Source organism: Ochotona curzoniae, unplaced genomic scaffold (genome assembly GCF_017591425.1).
Source record: "Ochotona curzoniae isolate NIBS_2020 unplaced genomic scaffold, NIBS_Ocur_1.0 scaffold_3890, whole genome shotgun sequence".
Taxonomy (NCBI): Eukaryota; Metazoa; Chordata; class Mammalia; order Lagomorpha; family Ochotonidae; genus Ochotona; species Ochotona curzoniae.
Window position 1 is genome coordinate 37,299,634 of NW_024467115.1, and position 20,436 is coordinate 37,320,069.

General features: G+C 49.7%; 1 protein-coding gene across 3 annotated transcripts in view; it reads left to right on the forward strand.

Annotated features, from left to right (window-relative positions):
- The first annotated feature begins 10,143 nt into the window (after positions 1–10,143).
- Positions 10,144–20,436, forward strand: part of MAP3K4 (mitogen-activated protein kinase kinase kinase 4) — a 107,954-nt gene continuing 97,661 nt past the window's right edge. For all 3 annotated transcript variants that reach the window (XM_040965586.1, XM_040965585.1, XM_040965589.1), the window contains exon 1: positions 10,144–10,374. In XM_040965586.1, the coding sequence (XP_040821520.1) occupies positions 10,238–10,374 (137 nt within the window). In that variant the 5' untranslated portion in view covers positions 10,144–10,237. The remainder of the gene's footprint in view (positions 10,375–20,436) is intronic.

The following is a 20,436-nucleotide window of genomic DNA, read 5'->3' on the forward strand; positions in this document are numbered from 1 at the left end:
TGCCAGCATTCCAAATGAGTCCAATTCCAATCCAACTGCTGCTGCTGCACCTGGGAAAGCAACAGATGACGGCCCGAGTGCTCGGACCCCTGTTCCCACATGGGAGGCTCAGAAGAAGCACTCACTTTTGGGGAGTGAACCAACAGATGGAAGATCTTTCTCTGTCTCTCCTCTCTCTGTAAATTTGCCTTTCAAATAAGAATAAACAAATCGTTTCAAAAAGGTTTAATTTAACCAAACAAAAAACAGATTCTTAAAATATACAAATACATATATATATATATACACACTTGAAAACTTCTTGGAAATGGGATTAAAATTAATTTAATTTGGGGGCAAGATATATTAAAGGTCACATGTAGTTTTTTTCATAATATGCATTTTTCCATAAGAATTTTCAAGAGCCCTCAGATATAATTTCAAAACTAGTTTGTGGGCCTGGCATTATGGCTCAGTGGCTGAATCCTCACCTTACACATGCAAAAATCCCATACGGGTGCCAGTTCATGTCCCAGCTGTTCCATTTTCCATCCAGCTCCCTGCTTGTGGCTTGGGAAATCAGCAGAGGTTGGCCCCAAAGCCTTGGGACCCTACATCCATGTGGGAGACCCAGAAGAAGCTCCTGGCTCTTGGCTTCAGATTGTCTCAGCTCCAGCCATTGCAGCCACTCGGGAAGCAATCAGGGGTGAGATCTGCGAGGGAGACCAGGAAGTAGTTCCTGGTTCCTGGCTTTGGATCTGTTCAACTCCAACCATTGTAGCCATTTGGGGAATGAATCAGCGGTTAGCTGGAATACCTTTCTCTCTGTAACTCCACCATTCCTACAAAAATAAATAAGTAAATATATAAATAAAAAGACACTGGTTAAGGTACCTATGCTTGGATCCTGGCTGTCACTTCCTGCTCCTGTGGACTCTGGGAGGGAGCAGTGATGGCCAAGGTCACTGGATTCCTGTCCCTCGTGGTGACCTGGTGTGGCTTTCCGGCTGCTGGCTTTGGTGGGCCCTGTCCTTGGTATGGCATGCACTGAGAGAGCGAACGAACAGGTGAAATCTCTCTCTCTCTCTTACTTTGTCTCTCAAGTATATAAATTTTGAAAGAGAAAAAGAAGAGATGCTTCTTTTGCTGAAAAAATACAAAGAAACACATGCCACTTGTGTGGGTGTAACTGACTGCAAAGGGCCAGGCACTTGGTTGCTGGTGCAGGCCTTCCGGTCTGCAGCCCCAGGCGTCCCAGGGGCTTTGGATGGCCCCTGAACCCCGCACTTCAGTCTGTGCCAGCGTTTTTCCGTATGTGACTCTCATTCATCTCAACGCATCAGTTGCTCTGGCACCATGAAAAGCACTAAGGTAAATAAAAACACACCCTTCTGGCAAGGAGCAGGCAGCTCAAGCGGCAACTTGTATTGTGGAGTTCTCCACGGTCCCAGTGCCACACTGACCCACTGTCCCGGGCTGTGGCGTGCTGCCCTGCGAGGCACGTCTCCCTGGCACAGCACCTCAGAGCGCAACCGTATTAGGAGGCAGAGTCAGTGCAGTGGCCAGGAAGGCGGATGAGGTCATTGGGCAGTGAGGAGGAGGGAACCAGCTAGGTGAGGATGAGAGTGGACAGCGAGCTGTGCAGCTGCGAGCCACAAAATCCCCAGGAGTGGGGCCTGGCGCCGTGGCTAGTGGCTAAAGTCCTCACCTTGAATGCAATGGGATCCCATATGGGCGCTGGTTCTAATCCCGGCAGCTCCACTTCCCATCCAGCTCCCTGCTTGTGGCCTGGGAAAGCAGCTGAGGACAGCCCAAAGCCTTGGGATCCTGCACCTACATGGGAGACCTGGAGGAAGTTTCTGGCTCGGGGCTTTGGATCGGTGCAGCACCAGCCGTTGTGGTCACTTGGGGAGTGAATCAGTGGACGAAAGATCTTCCTCTCTGTTTCGCCTCCTCTCTGTATATCGGACTTTGCAATAAAAATAAATAAATATTTTGTTAAAAAATCCCCATGGTTGCTGGCTACCACCAGGGGCCAGGAGAGAGAGGCCGGGGACACTGTCTCCCATTGGGCCCCCAAGGACGAATTGACCCTTCTCACACCTCGACTTGACACCTGTGACCCTCAGGCCTGGGGGAGAGTAAGTTTCTGTTCTAAGGCATCCAGCAGGTGGCACTTGGATCTGGCAGCCACAGGGAGTAAATGCATGCCCTGGCACACTGGACAGTGCCTCTACAACAACTGTTCTCAGACTCTGGATGCCTGGTGGCACAGGGAAAACAAATGGAGCAGGCCACAGCCTGTGAGTCACTGCCATCAAGGCTGGGCATGGACACCCTGGTGTTTGCAAGGTCTGGGTGCTTCTGGAACTTTCATGGGGCCAACAGCATCATTCAGACCACAGAACACTGCGCTGTCACCTGAAGCAATGCTGTTCTCTCTGGTGGACAGAGAGGAAGCCTCCTGCACTGAGCTTGCCCTGCCTGCCGTCTGGGCTGCAGGCTGGAACTGCCCAAGGACCAGTTCAATGCAGGTCTGGGAGCGGCTAGGGGCCCAGCATTCAGGTTTTCATTTTTGTCTTTTTTTAAACAAACAAACAAACAGACCTGGTGCCATAGCCTAGTGGCTAAAGTCCTTGCTTTGCACACTCTGGGATCCCTATGGGCACTGATTCAAATTCCAGCAGCCCCGCTTCCCATCCAGCTCCCTGCTCGTGGCCTGGGAAAGCAGTAGAGGAGGCCCAAAGCCTTGGGAACCTGTACCCATGTGGGAGACCCAGAGGAAGCTTCTGGCTCCTGGAATTTTGGATTGGCTCAGCTCTGGCCATTGTGGCTACTTGGGGAGTGAACCAGTGAGTGGAAGATCTTTCTCTCATTTCTCCTTCTCTCTGTAAATCTGACTTTCCAATAAAATTAAATAGTGAATAAAATCTTTAAAAATCAACCAAACAAACCTCTCAAGGGCTCTTTGTCTTTCTTTTCTTTTAAAGACTTATTATTATTATTATTATTATTATTATTTGAAAGCATTATAGAGAGGGTGGGGGACAGAGAGCCAGCTCTTCCATCTGCTGGCTCACTCCCCTAATAGCCGCAACTTCTGGAGCTGGGTTGGTTTCGAGCCAGGAGCCTCCTCTGGGTCTCCCCCATGGGTGTGGGGACTCAAGGATTCGAGGTTGCCTTTACTGCTTTCCCAGTCCGTAAGCAGGGAACTGGATTGGAAGTGGAGCAGTCAGAACTTGAACCAGTGCCCATAAAGGATGCTGACTCACAGGGGACGGCCTGGTCTGCCAGGCCACTGCCCGTAGTTGTCCTTACATCTTGTTTTTCCAACCAAGAGACATGCAGAGGGTTGGGTTGCATTCAGGCTGCTGCAGCACAGTGAGAGCCAGGCCGGTTCAAATAACAAAGATTCCAGGGAACAAGCCTGTCCATTGGGACACATAATGTTCATCAACTGCTTACTGATTAAAAAAAAAAAGTTTTTATTTTTATTGCAAGCACAGATCAGATTTATGAAGAGAAGGAGAGACAAAGATCTTCCATCTGCTGGTTCACTCCCAAGTGGCTGCAATGGCCAGAGCTGAGCTGATCTGAAGCCAGGAGCCAGAGGCTTCTTCCAGCTCTCTTTGTGGGTACAGGGTTCCAAGGCTTTGGGCCGTCCTCTACTGCTTTCCCAGGCCACACGGAGGCAGCTGGATGGGAAGTAGAGCAGCCCGGACATGAATCAGTGTCCACATGTGATCCCAGCACTTGCAAGCGGAGTATTAGCCAAACTGAGCCGTCATGCCAGGTTCCTGTTTATTGATTTTTAATAGTTTCTACTTATTGTTTTTTTGAAAGTTGGAGAGAGAGAGAGATAGATCCCCTCTGCAGCTTTACTTCCCAAATGGCCATAACTGCTGGGGTTGGACCAGGCTGAAGCCAGGAGCTGGGCACTCAGTGCAGACCTCCTAAGTGGGCAGCGGTGACCCAACCGCTAGAACCACCACCTGTTGTCCTATAGTTTGACATGAGCAGGAAGTTGGAATCAGAACTGTGGCTCAAACCCAGGCACCCTGACACTGGGGAGATGTGTCCTAAGCAGTGTCCTGGACAGTGTTTCAAAAGTCCATTTCTGCCTCTCCTTTTCCTTTAAATAGAAAAATGAACTAACAAGCATTTTAAAAAATTTATTTGGATTCTCTCTCTCACACACACACATAAACACACACACATTCCTTCCACTGGTTCACTCCCCACATGAATTTGTGCTTGGTGGGAGGGGCAAAGCCAGGAGTCAGTCTTGGCTGCTTGCCCAGGTCAGCCCGGTCCCACCATGGCGGCTGCTTTCCAGGGTCTGCTCCAGCAGGAGCCTGCAGCCAGAACCCAGAGCTGAAACTCAAACCCAGGGGCTCTGTAGGGCGACATGGGTAAAGGCCATTTTTGTTGTCATTTTTGCAGAGAACCACAAGACAGTTGTTCTCACACATCAAATACTTTTAAGGTGCCCCAGCCATAGGCAGCAGATATAGAATTGTCATATTAACTTCCTTAACATTGTCCACCTACAGATCAGTGTGCTGAATTCACTCCTCGCACACTTTTGTGATTGATGAGCAGTCATGCCCAGGAGGAAAGCTGGCGTTAATGGCTCTCGGGAAACCCCTACCTCAAGGGTTTCGTGACGTTGCAAAGCCAGCTCTGAAAATGCGACTTCAGAGGGTCAAGTCTTCGACCTCCTGGAACTTACTTCTGGCCTTCTGTTATGAGTGGCTCAAAATATTTCTGATGCACCTAAGAGCCATATCTCACTAAAATGATCAGTGTTTAAAACTCTCACCAGGGCTCGGTGGTGTGGCCTATTGGCTAAAGTCCTCACCTTGACTGGGATCCCATGTGGGTGCTGGTTCTAATCCCGGCAGCTCCACTTTCCATCCAGCTCCCGGCTTGTGGCCTGGGAAAGCAGCTGAGGGACCCTGCACCCGTGTGGGAGACCCGGAGGAAGTTCCTGGTTCCTGGCTTCGGATCGGTGCAGCACCAGCCGTTGTGGTCACTTGGGGAGTGAATCAGTGGACGAAAGATCTTCCTCTCTGTCTCTCTTCCTCTCTATATATCTGACTTTGTAATAAAAATAAATAAATCTAAAAAAAAAAAAACTCACCGATATTAATCCATTTGCTTTAGAATAGCACACTCAGTTTTTGAGCTGTCAGTGTGTGAGTGCATTTATACAAATGGGCAGGGCATCAGCATGATTGTCCACCATCAGTGTAAGAATTTGTGCCATTCCCATTCTTAGTAATGTACCTCTGTGATGGTACTTAACCATGCTGCAGAGTGAGCCACTGCTTTCAGGGCTAGAATTGCAGCCAAACTGCCACTTGCAATGGTGGCTTCCCTCAAGTCCCAGCTTCCCTGCTTCTGAACAAGCTCCCTACTAAAGCACTTGGGAAAGCAGCAGGGGCTGTTTCAAGGCTTGGGCCCCTGACACCCAAAGGTGAGATCCAATGGGAGTTCTAGCCTCCTGGTTATGGCATGGTCCGGCCCCAGCCCTAACCCCCATTTGGGGGTGTGAACCAGAGGATGAACGATCTATCTCTTTTCATCTTTCAAATAAACAAATAAATCTTTAAATAAAACACTACTGAAGCTGGTGTTGTGGCCTGGCATCCAAATCCATATAGGTGCCAGTTCAAGTCCCTGTTGCTTTTCTTTCAGTCCAGCTAGCTGTTCATGTGTCTGGGAAAACAGCAGCAGATGGCCCGACTGACCTGGGAGAAGCTCCCGGCTCCTGGTTTTGGCTTAGCTCAGCCCTGGCTGTTGCAGCCATTTGGGGACAGAACTAGTGAATGAAAGATCTCTCTTCCTCTCGTTCTTTCTCCTCATCTCTGTAACTCTACATTTCAAATAAATGAACGTTTTAAAAAATGACTTTCAACCCTTATGCAGAATCTCGATTTGCTTTCACAGCATTTTCTTCTTTCTTCTTTCTTATCTGCTTAGACAGTTTTTGACTCTTTAAAATGCCTATTGCTACAGTCTATTTATACCACGGTCACTTTGCTCTTGGGTTGATTTTTCCCACAGAGTGACTTCTATCCATCTGGAAGACTCACCATCCTTCCTTCGCACAATGCAATTTCCAACTAATCCCTCAGCCCTGAACTCATGCATCACTCGGGTCATTCTCTCTGAACGTGGATATGATACAAACTGTCCTTCTAGGTGCTACAGATGTAATCTCAGCAAGAAATACATGCACATGTTGTCAACAGTGTAGACAGCAGACAGGTGCACACAGCATTTAGCTAAGGGTTTTCCCAAGCTGGGATGAGGACAGTGTGCTGGCAGCTTAGGGTGGACAGGCTGCTGGCGGGGGCCCTGAAGTCCCAGCAGGGGTGGGAAACACTTGCACAGCCTCTGGAAGGACCAACAGGTGCAGAGTTCTTTGCTGCTTCCTTGTCAGGCAGCCAATGTGCACTTGCCCACTTCAAGGGATCTGAAACGGAGGAAGGGCCACATGCGGTTTCACGGTTCTCTAAACCTCACACCTGGACATCTGAAGGAGAAATGAAAGGATGCGACTCAGGCTAGGCTTCTGGGCATTTTGGTGGGAGAGGATGGAATCCTGGGCTGATGTGAAGGTTCTGAAGCTATCCGTTTCTCACACGTGCAGGATCGGGGAGGCAAGCTGTGGAGTGGGAGGAGGCACTGTCCTGATACTTGCTGCCTGTGGTGTTTCTGAAGGCACAGCTCCCCACCCTCCACATTTGCTGGTTTCTTAGGCGGGGCCACTTCCTTTCCCCTTTTTAGTTTCACTGGTATACAAAGCATAACCCTTTGTTCAAGGACTTGGACCCCCTGCAGTCTATTCAGACTTGGCCCACACAGGGCAACTTCTGAAACAGGGGTGACAAGGGCCCTTAGAAAAACCCTGGGTGTTGGATGAGATTCCCTACTGCTCCGTGGAGAGCGAGACTGAATGTTTTAAGGACTTGTTAACACAGTGCCCCCCTCCCCGACCTTTTGTACAGATGCAGTGTTTCACTCATAGATAGGTGTGTGTGTGTGTGTGTGTGTGTGTGTGTGTGTGTGTGTGTGTGTGCATGCATGCGTATACACCCGGTTTAGGTTCTTTGCACTGCGAGGGAGCTGGGTATTGGTCTTTCTCTGGGTGTGCTGGAGTGAGAATGAACTAACCCCCCCAGGTGAGAGCGGTGCCCTCTTTGTGCTCTTCCTGCCCGCGTGGAGCAGGGCAGAGCCGAGAAGCCACCAGCAGCTGAGAGGGCCAGGGCTGGTCAAGCCAATGTAGAGCCGGTTCTCACAGGAACCTGGATGATGAGATCAGAGAGAGGAGATTCTGAAGGGAAAAGCAGGGCCATGCTCATCACAGTTATGAACCTACAGCCCGAAGACTGCTTTTAAGTAACAAATGATCCAGAATTGGTCCCACAATCCTTCCTGAATCATTCTGTAGCAAAACCCATGAAGGCCTTTTGAAGTGCTACACACACACACACAAACACACACGCACACACACACAAACACAAACGCACACGCACACACAAATGCACACACACAAACACGCACGCACACACGCGCGCACACACACGCACGCACACGCACACACATGCACACACAAACACACACGCACACACTCACGCGTGCGTGCGCGCACACACAAACACACACACAAACACACGCACACACATGCACACACGCACACACAAACACACACACGCACGCACACGCACGCACACACAAACACACACACGCACGCACACACGCACACACACAGTTTAGAGCCTGAAATTTCACGATCGTGGTAGCATAAATCCTCACTTTTCAATTTTTTATTTTTGAAAAGCAGAACTAGGGAGTGGCCTAGGGGATGCCCAATCTCTCTTCCTCTCTCTGCAACTCTAATTTTCAAAACACATAAATAAATCGTACTTACCCTTAAAACAAAAGAATTCACACATGAACGTGTAACTGTTTTTGTGGGAGTTAAAACTGAGTAATAGTCCACAAAGCCAGAGAGGTGCCATGCCTCAACCCAAAGCACAGTGGGACTTTCATGTTTGCAACTAATTAAAAAAAAAAAAGATTGATTTGTTTGAAAGTTGGGAACAGAGAGAAGGAGAGACACAGAGAGAGGGAGAAATCTTCCACCTGCTGGGTCACTCCCCAGATGGTGCCAATGGCCAGGACTTGGCCATCCCGAAGCCAAGAGCCAGGAGCTTCTTCTTGAACTCCCACGAGGGTGCAGGTGGCCAAGAACTTGGGCCATCCTCTGTCACTTTTCCCAGGCCGATAGCAGACAGCTAGATTGGAAGCAGAGCAATCAGGACACAAATAAGTGTCCACAGGAGATGTTGGCACCGCAGGCGGCAGTTCCACGTGCAACCTTGCAGCATGTCACTCTTTCTGAAAGAAACAGTCCCAGCAAAGGCTGTGTGGAGTTGGTCTTGAGGAGAGAGGGAGAGATTTCGTCATCGTGTTTTTTAGGAATATGAGAAAAGCCAGCACTACCACCTGAGCGCTCATCCAGATTTAGAGGCAAAGATGTAATGGTCAGAGCAGCTCCTTCATGTTGAAGGTGAACTGCTGGTGCCCTGGGACACACCCTGTGATGCACGTCTGTGGAATAGCTCCAGGGAGCAAACACTATGGGAAGCCAAGCAGGAACCCGGGTGATGGGGGCCTGGTGGGAGCCCTGGCGACGCAGTGCTGGGGGCCAGCCAGAAGGGCTGCACTTACAGAGGTCTTGGTGCCAGGGAAGGGAGGATTCCACCGGAGTTACCTTGGGGCTAAGTAACCTTTAATCAGCTTGATTCTTGCCAGGGTAGACAATACCCTCAGGTGGGGGAATGAATTAACCTTGGAAACACTTGGTTCTGGTGAAGGTTAAAAAAAAAAAAGCAGCTTATTGCTCCCGGGATGCTTGTTTGTCTTCTCTCTCTCCCTTTCTAGGCTGTTCTCTGGAGCAGATGTGGTGGGTTTTGCTCCCAATTCTGTGCCTTCAGTCCGTGGGGCAGCCCCGACAGTCACTTCTGCACTTGGTACGTGTTTGTCGTGTTTGTCGAAGGAACGTTGGTGGCTCAGCCAGGTGCTGTCAACTCAGAAATCCCGCCCTCCCACGTCACACGCAAGGTGCAGACTACCACAGTGGGGCAGTTGGGCTGAGGTTCTTTCCAGGACATTCTTGTAGCTCCTTGGAATGCTACAGAGCTGACTTCACAGCCGGCCTTAGAAACCAAGCTTACCTACCTTTCTCCTCCCCGTTGGTTCAAAATTACACATACCAAAGCTCAACTAAACAGTTTTCAACAACTGCACGTTTGAATGAGCCACGTACTTTTAAAAAAATGATTTGTTTTACTTGAAAGCCGATGTTACAGAAAGAACGTGCTTAGTTTTAAGTACTGCTTTTCTGCAATCAACTCTGAATTTCAGACCACAGGAAATTCGTGAATATCTGTAACTCAGACCTGCAAAGTTCCACAGGCTAAAAGGAAAAGGACGCAGCGGAATTCAGACAGAATTTCTAGAACAATGCCACCTTGGTCGTGTTTTTCTTGTCTCTTGTCCCCGCAGGGCAGGAGACTGCAGCCCAGGTTTCTGCAAGATCCAAGGTCGATCTTACACGAGCGCGTGCAGGGCTGCGCGCAACGGGGGGCCTTCTGAGGTCTGACACTTTCTCCCCGGTCTCCTCCGGTTGCATCCGCGCTCGGAACCGGTCGGCCCTGAGGGAGACGCCGGGAGGACGGCACGCCCCATCGGGCGGCGCCCCTGCAGCCTCCCGCGGACAAAGCGCTCGCAGGGTCCTCCCCGCGCCCCGCCGGAGCCGCCGCGCCCTCCCGCGTCCCCGGGGCGCCAGCGGGTCGGCCGCCGCCCGGCCCACACGGACGGCCGGGGGAGCCCGGGGCACGCCCAGCCCTCGCCGCGAGCCCCACACCGCAGACGGGCTCCCGCCGGCACCTGCCCGGCGCTCCGGGATCCGCGCTCTCCGCCTTCCGTCCCCGCCTCCCCGGCCGCCGTCCCCGCCCCGTCGGATTCCAGCGGCCGCGCCGCCCGGGAGGCTTGTCCCTCGCCGCCCGCCGTAGCCCCGGCGCTCGGCCGGCCGCCGTCCCCAAGATGGCCGCGCCGCGCTCGGCTCCTGAGGGGGGCTAGAGGCGGAGGCGGAGCCGAGTCACTCCCGCATTTCGGGGCTCGGTTGGCCCGCGCCAGGCTGCAGCTCGCTGCCCGCCGCGGCCATGCGGGGCTCCGTGCACGGATGAGAGAAGCCGCCGCAGAGCTGGTGCCCGCTCCCGCCTTGGCCGTCACCCCTGCCGCCGCCATGGAGGAGCCGCCGCCGCCAGCAGCACCGGCACCGGCGGCGGAACCCGAGCCCGAGCTGTGCCCGGCGGCGAGGTGAGTGTGGCGGCTGCAGGCGGCCGCTCCGGGCGAGCGGCTCGGGTCGCGGCGCGGACTCGGCCGGGGCCCTGCGCTGGCCGCCAGGTGGGCAGGCTGCGCGGGCTGAGGCGAGAGGGGCGCGGTGCAGCCGGGCGCGGGAGCGGGCGCGCAGCCCGCCGGCCCCGCCTGCAGCTGCCGGGCTCGCCCTGGACGCGGCGGGAGCTGGGCGCTGGCCGCCCTCCAAGGGCCAGGTGGTCCCTTCCCTCCTGCGCCCTCCTCTGCGAGCGCGGGGGGCGCTCGGGCCGCGTCCGCGCAGCAGCTGGCCCTGTGCCCCCTGCCCGCCCCGCGTGGTGCCCGCTGAATCCCCGGCGCGGGCGGACAGGTGGGCGACCCTGGCCTGGGGCCTCAGCCGGGCCTTGGAGCCGGGAGCCGGGAGCGCGGACTTGTCGGTGCGCTGACTTCTAGCGGGGGTTTGTCTCGTCGGCCTTGGCTGCAGAGATGGGAACTTGGGTACCCAAAGCTGGGGTTGCAGCCTGTTTCCTAGACACTGCGACTTGCTTGCAGGTTTTCTTTAAACTGCGACGGTGAACTCCGTCCAGGCGAACGACTCCCGCCTCGTCCAAGCCAGTGTTTGTGTGTCCCAGTGCCCTGCTGCTCCCTGTCTGCATCCCGGGACTGGGGAACTTTCAACCTGCCATAACGAAAGTACGAAAGTAGGTCCGACAGGTCCTCCTGCCCCTTAGGGTCTCACGCCAAAGTTCCAGGAGCAAGTCGAGGGGCATTTTTCCTCCCCCGCATTTATTTGGTGGAAAGCACATTCTTGGTGGTCATCGCCCCCTTCTTCCCAACAAGTTTGTGGCACACGTGATTGATACGCTGTGAGCAGAGGACGGTGGCTGCACTCTGCTGGGTGCCTGAGCTCCCCCCTCCAGCTTCTCCCCCTGCAAAGGTGGTTTATTTATTTATCTTACGGCCTAAATAATGGCTTAGGGGGTATGATAAGAATTGCTTTTGAATGCATCTAACTTTTTTGGAAAGTGTTGTCCAAGAGCTCATTTCATAACTTGTTAGTAGATTGAGCTGCGGCCAAGGCTTTAACCGGCTTCAGGTGTGCCAGTTCCTTGACTGCTGGTAGCTCATTTAATCCTTATCTTTATGAGAGAGGTCCTGTTCTTATCTCCCTTGAGCAGGCGAGGAAACTGAGGCACAAAGGTGAAGTGGTGTGGCCGGAGCTTCAGGAAGGGACCAAGGTCTGGCTGCTTGGCACGCACCTTTAGCCATAGTGAGGAACGGGTTTGATTTTGGTCTCTCCTTAACAGATCAGAAGACAGCATTCTGTCTAGCTCGGCTCTGAGAGCGCGAAAAAAACGGAGGGGCGGGAGGAGGGCTTGGATGTCTTCAGGTAAATGTGGAAAGGAATCATATATGCCATAAAAAGGAACGGAAATGCAGTGTCGGGCCGACTGCCACTCCGGTGGCTGAGAGGAGCTTGGGTTTTCCTGGCCACGTTTCTGTCTGTCTTTGTTATCGTAAAAATAGGTCAGGATAATGGGCTGCATCCAACTGGAAGTGAACAGCAGTGTACAGAACAAGAAGATCTTAGAAATGTTTTTCTTAGCAACATTGCAGTTCATTTTACATTAATTGCAAATCTGTAGAACAGATGACCAGGCAAAGCTGTTATTCTGTTTTTTAATGGCCTGGTTGTCACCACCGCCTCTTGAGCACGCCGAACCCATCTCCAGCAAGTTGACTTTCTGTAGATGGGCAGTGGCGACAGCGGGGGCACTGGCCCTCCAGCTGCTGATCTGGTCTGTTTCCCTTCAGTTTCTGACCATTTGAAGTGTGCAGGTTGTCCGCCCGCCTGCCTCCCGCGAAGATGTTGGATGTTGGCCATGTGCTTCCGGGTCAGCTGGTTCTGCTTTCACTCCAGTCTGTGTCATTGATCAGGAAGGCTGTGGTGGTGCACACGTCTTGTGCAGGGCGCAGGCCTGGACATGTTGGCTGCCTCAGCTGTACTGGGAGCCTGCTGGGGTGGCACGTGCCAGCCGGCCTGCACCTGGTGTGCCCTCCACCTGCTGGTGGAGGTGTGACCCTGCTCGGCTGGGGCGTCACTGCTGTCACTGGTGCCAGCTGGCCTGCACCTGGGCCCCATGTGCCCTCCACCTGCTGGTGGAGGTGTGACCCTGCTTGGCTGCAGTCTCACTGCACCTCCTCACTGGTGGGGACTTCCTGTGGTTTTTGAATAAAACTATTTTTTTTGAAGAGGGATAGCTGTTGTCATTGTTCATAATTAAACTTTGTCGTGAACATTCTGTTTTTATTTTAAAGATTTATTTTTATTGCAAAGTCAGATATACAGAGGAGGAGGAGAGCTAGAGGGATCTTCCATCCAATGACTCACTCCGCAAGTGACCACAATGGCCAGAGCTGGCCGATCCAGAGCCAGGAGCTTATTTTGAGTCTCCTAGAGTGCAGGGTCCCATGGCTTTGGGCCTCCTCGACTGCTTTCCCAGGCTACAAGCAGGGAGCTTGATGGGAAGTGGGACTCTCAGGATTAGAACCAGCGCCCATATGGGATCCTGGCGTGTTCAGGGCGAGGACTTTAGCCTCTAGGCCACCGCGCTGGGTCCTGTCATGAATATTTTTTAGACCATCTCATTTTCAAGTTTCTGGGTCAGTTTGAGAAGAAAGATTCTTATATTTCTAACAGAGCTATTAAAACTAATTGGGGGGCCTGGCACGGTGGCGCAGTGGTTAAGGTCCTCGCCTTGAACGCCCGGGATCCCATATGGGCGCTGGTTCTATCCCGGCAGCCCCGCTTCCCTTCCAGCTCCCTGCCTGTGGCCCGGGAAAGCAGTCGAGGACGGCCCAAAGCTTTGGGACCCTGCGCCCATGTGGGAGACCCAGAAGAGGCTCCTGGCTTCGGATCGGCACCGGCCATTGTGCTCACTTGGGGAGTGAATCATCGGATGGAAGATCTTCCTCTCTGTCTCTCCTCTCTGTATATCTGGTCTTTCCAATAAAAAAAAATAATAAAAATAAATCTTAAAAAAAATTAATTGGGAACAATGTATGATTTCTTGGACTTGCGCACTAAAAAAACTAAAAGCATGACCAAGAGTAAGTTGGGTATTATGTGTGACGTTAAGTTCCTGTCTATTTTAACCCTACTTTAAATATATATATATAATATTATATTAGATTTTTACAGAGAAGGAGAGACAGAGAAATATTTTCCATCCACTGGTTCATTCCCCAAGTGATCAGAATGGCTGGAGCTGAGCTGATCCGTGCCAGGAGCCAAGAGCTTCTTCCAGATCTCTCACGCAGGTCTCCACGCAGGTGCAGGGTCCTAAGGCTCTGAGCCATCCTCTACTGCTTTCTCAGGCCACAAGCAGGGAGCTGGAAGGGAAGTGGAACGTCTAGGACATGAACTGGCACCCATATGGGATCCTGGTGGATGTAAGGCGAGGATTTAGCTACTAAGCTACCACGCTGGCCCCCTTCTTTCAAGTATTTATGTCACAAATGGCCTCCTTGCTGTCACCTTTTAAGTACATTTTACTTGAATTTAACAGTGACTGTTTCTTTTTAAACCATTGATTATATTTATGTAATATCTTGTAAGTGTATTTGGAAAGTGGACTTCACTGCAGAGCAGTCTTGGGGTGTCTGCGCACATTGGTGATTTGATCCCCGTGTCCCCTGGAATGGCTACTCAGCCTGTTTGTTTCTGTGTTGACCTTGGATGTCTCCCGTTCTCCTGATGAGCTCAGCTTTCCTAGGGAGCCCCAGCCTCCCTGCAGCCGCTGGAGGGACATGGCTTTGGACCACTCTTAGACAGAAGCACTTGGTGGCTGTGGCTCTAGGTAGCCAAGGAGTCACCCAGCAGAAACTAGGGAAGGTTCCAGTGATGGCAGAAAGTTGATGTTTTGAAACGGGCAGTTCCCTTGGGTTGTCGTATGGCTAGAAGTCGCGCTGCCTTCTGCGCTGTGTGTCCTGGAGTCGGCCGCATCCTGTCTGCGTGGACTGAATGCGGTGATGCAGGGCTCTTGATCACTTAGGGACACGTTTACCCTCTAACTTCCTGCTGCCTCATCATCCCTCGTTCCTCAATGATTACCTTTTTACTCACTGCCTTCTCTTGTCTCAACTCTGGTCTGACCAGGTGGTGTGAATTCTGTTTTTAAGGGGTCTTTAAGACCCTTTAATGTTGCCTGTTGGTAAAATATTGAAATAGTTTTGTTTTTTTTCTTTTCTCTCTCTTTTTAAAGAAAACCTGGAAGAGATATTGGAAAAGGAAATTGGCTGATGCCTCGGAAACCTGCCTGTGCTGGCATTGCCTGGGCAGGTGCAGCAAGTCTGGGCGCAGGACTCCATCCTCTCAGGCACAGGGCCTTTGGCTGTGCGTGCTTAGCAGCTGTCCTGGGCCTGCAGACAGCTGCAGTGTCGAGGAGGTGGTGGGGAAGCATGGCAGTGCTGAAGGAGATGGGCTGCTGTTCGCAGACGTGGGGAGGGAGGCTTGGCTCCCATCTCTGTAGGAGAGGCAGGTGCAGAACCCTCAGTTCTCGGGTTTTCATTATTTCCGGGCTCCACGTCAGCTGCTTTTCATCCCGGCGTCGCAAACTTCCCTCGGTTTGTTGGGTGGTAGTGCTTGGTTTAGATTCTTGACAAGTCTTGCTTTCTTGATTTAATTTGGGGTATATTATACCCTTGTTGGCTCTCAGACATTTTGTTTTTTTAACTTTGATGCTATGGTAGATGTTAACTAATAGTGAGTCTCTGAGGATCACCTTACTGTCTCCGTAAGGAATCCTGTGACAGAATTTCTGAGAAAGGTGTGGCAGCAGCAGCAGTGCTTGGTGCTCTCACCTAGTCCTTGTTGAATATCGTGTTCCAGACGGATCAGGATGGCACGTGCTGCTGCTGTGTTTGTGTCATAAAGTCTAAAAATCTAGAATGGCATATGAATTCTGAGCTGCTCTTAGTGTCTGTGTTTGTGCCATGGAAAAAGGTTCAGGAGGCCAGGCCTTCTGCTGGGGCCCAGGTGTTGGCAGCAGTGCCTCAGGAAGCCTGTTGCAGTGAGAGAAGCAGTCGCCACGACAGGGTTGCTGGACGGCTGGCTGCTTTTCCACCATGGCTGTCTGTCCTCCCTCCCTGTCTTCCCTGTCCTGTGTGTAGTGTCCCTCCCTGAGCTCCAGCTGCACAGTGGTTACTGGGATGGTCTTTTTACAAGCTCCTGGCTGTAGGTGTGGAGACTTGAGACCCTGGCCAGGCCATTAGGTTTCTTTGTTGGGATATTTTACATTGGACCTGGAGAGAGAGACATACCCACTTAAACAAAAAATGGGCCTGTCATGTTGGCATATTGCGTTAAGCTGTGGCCTGTGGTGCTGCATTTCAAATCCAGGCTGGTTTGCTTCCAGTTGAACTTCCTGTTACTGCACCTGGAAAGGCTGCCCGTGTTGGTCCAAGCGCTGGCTGCCCATAAGGGTGACCCAGATGCAGTTCTGGCTCCTGGCTTGGACCTGGCCCAGCCCCAGCTACTGGGACCATTTGGGGAGTGAGTTCTGTAATTCAGTGTTCAGCTCCCTGAACCTGTGGGCAGTCATAGGGAAGTAGTTCGGTCTCAGATCGTGACATTAACCCCGCAGAAAAAACCTTTTGGCCATTTGCCTTCTGTGTTAGGTTCACAACAGTTTTTCTTCTGATTTGATGTGTGAGCTAGAAGAATTCTAGAAGAATTTGTACTTACGCTACTGGATGGAGTTCCTCGAAACCCTTAGTTGTCTCCCGTTTTTAAAAAGTCTATACAAAACAGATCAAAAGGATACTTACTACTTTCACTTAAAAAAGTTTAATCAAGAACATGTTGCATATTTTTTTAAAAAAGTAGATTGTGTACTGTAGAGCCCAAGTTTTTAACATGCTCATTTATAATTTTAATTCTCCTTAATTTGGATTTGCACTAACAATTAAACTCAATGAGATTCCATGTCATATAGAGAGCGCTGTTGCCAGATTTTAGACGCACCCGTGGGTCCCCAGCAGGTAGGATGTCACTCGTGGCACAGTGCACTGATCTGCTGCTTGTAGGGCAGGTTCTGAGTCTTGCCTGCTCCCCTTCACATCCAGCTTCCTGCAGATGTGCCTGGAAGGAGGGAGCAGGATTGGTCCAAGTGCTTGGAGCCCTGCCACTCTCAGGGGAGACCCCGACAGAGTTCTGGCTTCTGCTTTCAGCCCTGCCCGAGTTTGGCTGTTGTGGTTATTTGGAGAATAAACTAAGGGATGGAAAATTTCTTTGTGTCTCCCTTTTTGTTGCTTTGCTTTTCAAATAAATAAACAATTCACTTTTTCTACTTCAACAAGAATGTTTCAAAAGGTGTATTTTAGTTTTTCAATGTTTTTTGTCATTTCTTTTTAAAATCATTTCAGGTAAAATACACACAGATTTAACACCTTTTAATAAGATTTATCCATTTGAAAGGCGAAGTTACAGAGAAGGGGATTGCCCATCTGCTGGTTCACTCCCCAGGTGACTGTGGTGGCCAGAACTGGGCCAGGCTGAGGCTAGGTGAGCTAAAGCCAGGAGCTGGGAGTTTGATCTGGGTCTTCTCTGTGGGTATCGGGGCCCTAGCTCTGCTGCTTCCCCGGGTGCATTATCGGGGAGCTGGATCAAAAGTGGAGCAGCCCAGACCATTCCCATATGGAATGCTGGCACTGCAGACGTTGGCTTAATCTGTTTAGCTACAGCTTTGGCACCACTGATGATGCCATTTATAAATATATACTGAATAACACGGCATCCACACAGCTTTTTAGTAATATAACTTCCATATCTGTGAAAAAAACATGTATAATTTGTTTTTCTCTTTGGCATACTGATCTCCAGTTCCATCTGTTTTGTTGCAAATATCAGGATTTCATTCATTTTTTTTTGTGGCTATGTTTCAATAAAACTTTATTTACAAAAAAATAAAAAAAAAAACACAGATGGGTAAGGTAGCTATACTTTGTCATCCCCAGAACTGGGGTATTTGACCAGTTGCAAAAACACAAACATTGCATATTCTTTATTTTTTAAGGTCAACAACAGATATGAACTTAAAATATAAATAAAAAATATAGCACCATAGAGTTGAAAAAATGCTCCACTGAATAACCACCACTTGCGTGATGAAAACACAAAAGCTTAATTTGCATGCTGGTTTCCTTATATTAGACAGAACGTATGGCATTTGTCCTTCTGGGATTATTTCACTGAGCATAATGGTCTCTAGTTGGGACCATCTAGTTGCACATTGTGATTTCATTCATTCTTACGGAGGACTGATGTCCCATCAGGTATAAATGCAGCAGTAATTTTGGTCATTGTTGACAGCTGTCCATATTGACTCCCTGTCTCCTGGTGCAGACAGTGCTGCCATAAACATGGGCGTGCAGGTGTCTCATATGGCCGCCCCATTTCCCAGAAGTGGGATAGCTGGATCTGTTTGAGTTTTCCATTTTGATAAATCTTCATACCGCTTTCCCTAATGGGTTTAATAATTTGCATTCCCACCTCCTCACTGGCAGTCCGCATGCTCCCTAGCACTTGATTTCTTACTTTTGGGTACTTGCCATTCTTTCCCGACTGAGATGACACCTCACTGTGGTTTTTATTGGTGTTCCCTGGTGGCTGGTGATAACTGGGCATTTTTTTTATTTTTGTGTTTGTTTTTTGAAAATGTCGATGTGGATCCTTTTCCCATTTTTCAAGTGGATGTGTGGTAGTTACTTGAGCTTGTTGTGTGTTCCGGATGTTACTGCGTTACTGGACGCGTAGCTTGCAGACATTCTCTTCTGTTGAGAGCTCCTTCGCGTTCGCGGTCCTGGTCGTTTCCTTCGCTGTGCAGATGCGTCTTAGTTTGGTGTAATCACATTTGTCTACTTTTGTTTTTATTGTTTTCTTGGTTTGGCTTTTCGGATTCTTACCTAGAGAATCATTTTACCTATGCCACTGTCTTGAGTATTTCCCCTATGTTTTCCTCCGCTAGGTCTCATAATTTTAGGTGTTAGATTTAGATCTTTGATCCATTTTTTTGACTTGATTTTTGTATAGACTGGAGGGGAGGGGTTTTCTTTCAGACCTCTGCATGTGGAAATCTAGTTTCTTCATAACCGTGCTTTCTCCAGGGACAGTGTTTTCAACACACTTAGCAAAGATAAGTTGGTTTTAGGTGCTTGCATTTATGCCTGGAGTTTTTGTTTTGTTCTGTTGCTCTGTTTGTTTGTTCTGATGTTTGTTTTTGTGCCTGTATTGGGCTGTTTTTGTTATTATAGCCTCATAATATGTCTTTTTTTTTTAAAGATTTATTTGTTTATTGGAAAGTCAGATATACAGAGAGGAGGAGAGAGAGAGAGGAAGATCTTCCATCCCATGATTCACTCCCCAACTGAGCGCCATGGCTGATGCTATGCCAATCCGAAGCCAGGATCCAGGAACTTCTTCCGGGTCTCCCACGTGGGTGCAGGGTCCCAAGGCTTTGGGCCATTCTTAACTGACTTCCCAGGCCACAAGCAGGGAGCTGGATGGGAAGTGAAGCTGCCAGGATTAGAACCGGCGCCCATATGGGATCCTGGCGCGTTCAAGGCGAGGACTTAGCCACTAGGCCACGCCGCCGGGCCCCATAATATGTCTTGATGTAGTGGTGATGCCTTTAACTTTGCTTTTATTATTCAAGATGACTTTGGCAATTTGGAGTCTTCTGTGTTTGCATGCGAGTTTTAGAACTTCATTTTTCGAATTCTCTGAAGAATCGTCTTGGTATTTTGATGGGAATTGCATTGCATCTGAAAATCACTTTGGGTGGCAAACACATTTTGATAAAGTTAATTTTTCCAACCCGTGAATGCGGGAGGTCTTTCCATTTTTGTGGTGTGTTCTTCGGTTTCTTTTGTTAGTGTTTTGTAATTTTCTTTGTAGATGTTTTTCCCATCCTTGGTTATATTTGTCCTGAAGTGTTTAATTTTTTTGGTAGCTATTGTGAGTGAGATTGCTTTTAAAAGTTTTTTTTTTTTTCCTCAGCAAGATTCCTATTGATGTGCAAAAACAATGCTGACTTTTGTGTGTTGTTTTGTGTTCTGCAGATTCTGGGAGTTTCTTGGGTGGTCGTCTAGTTCCCCTGTGCGTACACCGTGTCACCTGCAGGCAGAAGAATTGGACTTCCTGCTTTCTGAATCGTGCACCTTTATTTCTTTGTTTCCCAGTGGCTTTGGCCAACGGGCGGAGGAAGTAAAATTCTTGCTTGGATCCAGATCTTACTGCAAATGCTTGCAGCTTTTCCTCATTCAGTATGTTGGCTGTACACTTGTCATGTGTAATGTTTATTATGTGTAGGTATTGCTTCATGTCTAATTTGCAGTTATTTAAATTATGAATTATGTCATTATTAAATGTGTCCTCTGTATCTATTGAGTTGATCATATGGTGTTGATCCTTCATTCTGTTGATATGACGTCATGTTTATTGATTTGTGTGTGTTGAACCATCTGTACATGCCTCGGATAAATCCCATTTAATTAGGGTGGATGATCCTTCTGATGTGTTGTTGGCATCAATTTGCTACTTTTAGTCAAGGATTTTTACACCTGCGTTCATCTAGAATATTGGTAGGCAATTCTTTCTGTTGTCCTGTCCTTGTTTTTGCAGTTAGGTCACACTGGCCTCGTGGAATGAGTTTGAAAGGGTTCCTTCTCTTGCAGTGGTTTGCAATAATTGGAAACTTGGCATGAGTTCTGCACAGCTTGATGGGCTGTAGCCATGAAGCCATGCGACCCTGGGGTTGCGGTGTTGGGAGAGTCTTTATTGCAGACTCAGTCTCTGCATCAGATTTGCTCCGTGCAGGTTTTCTGTTTCTGTGAGGCAGTTTCGGTTGGTCCTGTGTTTCCAGAAGCCTTTCTTTCTTGCAGATATTCCACTTTGTCATATGGTTGTGTACAGTAGCTTCCGGTTATTCTTTGTGTGTTGCAGTATCAGTTGTAATGTCTCCTTTTTCAACTTGGATTTGATTGAGTCTTCACTTTTTTTTTTTTTCT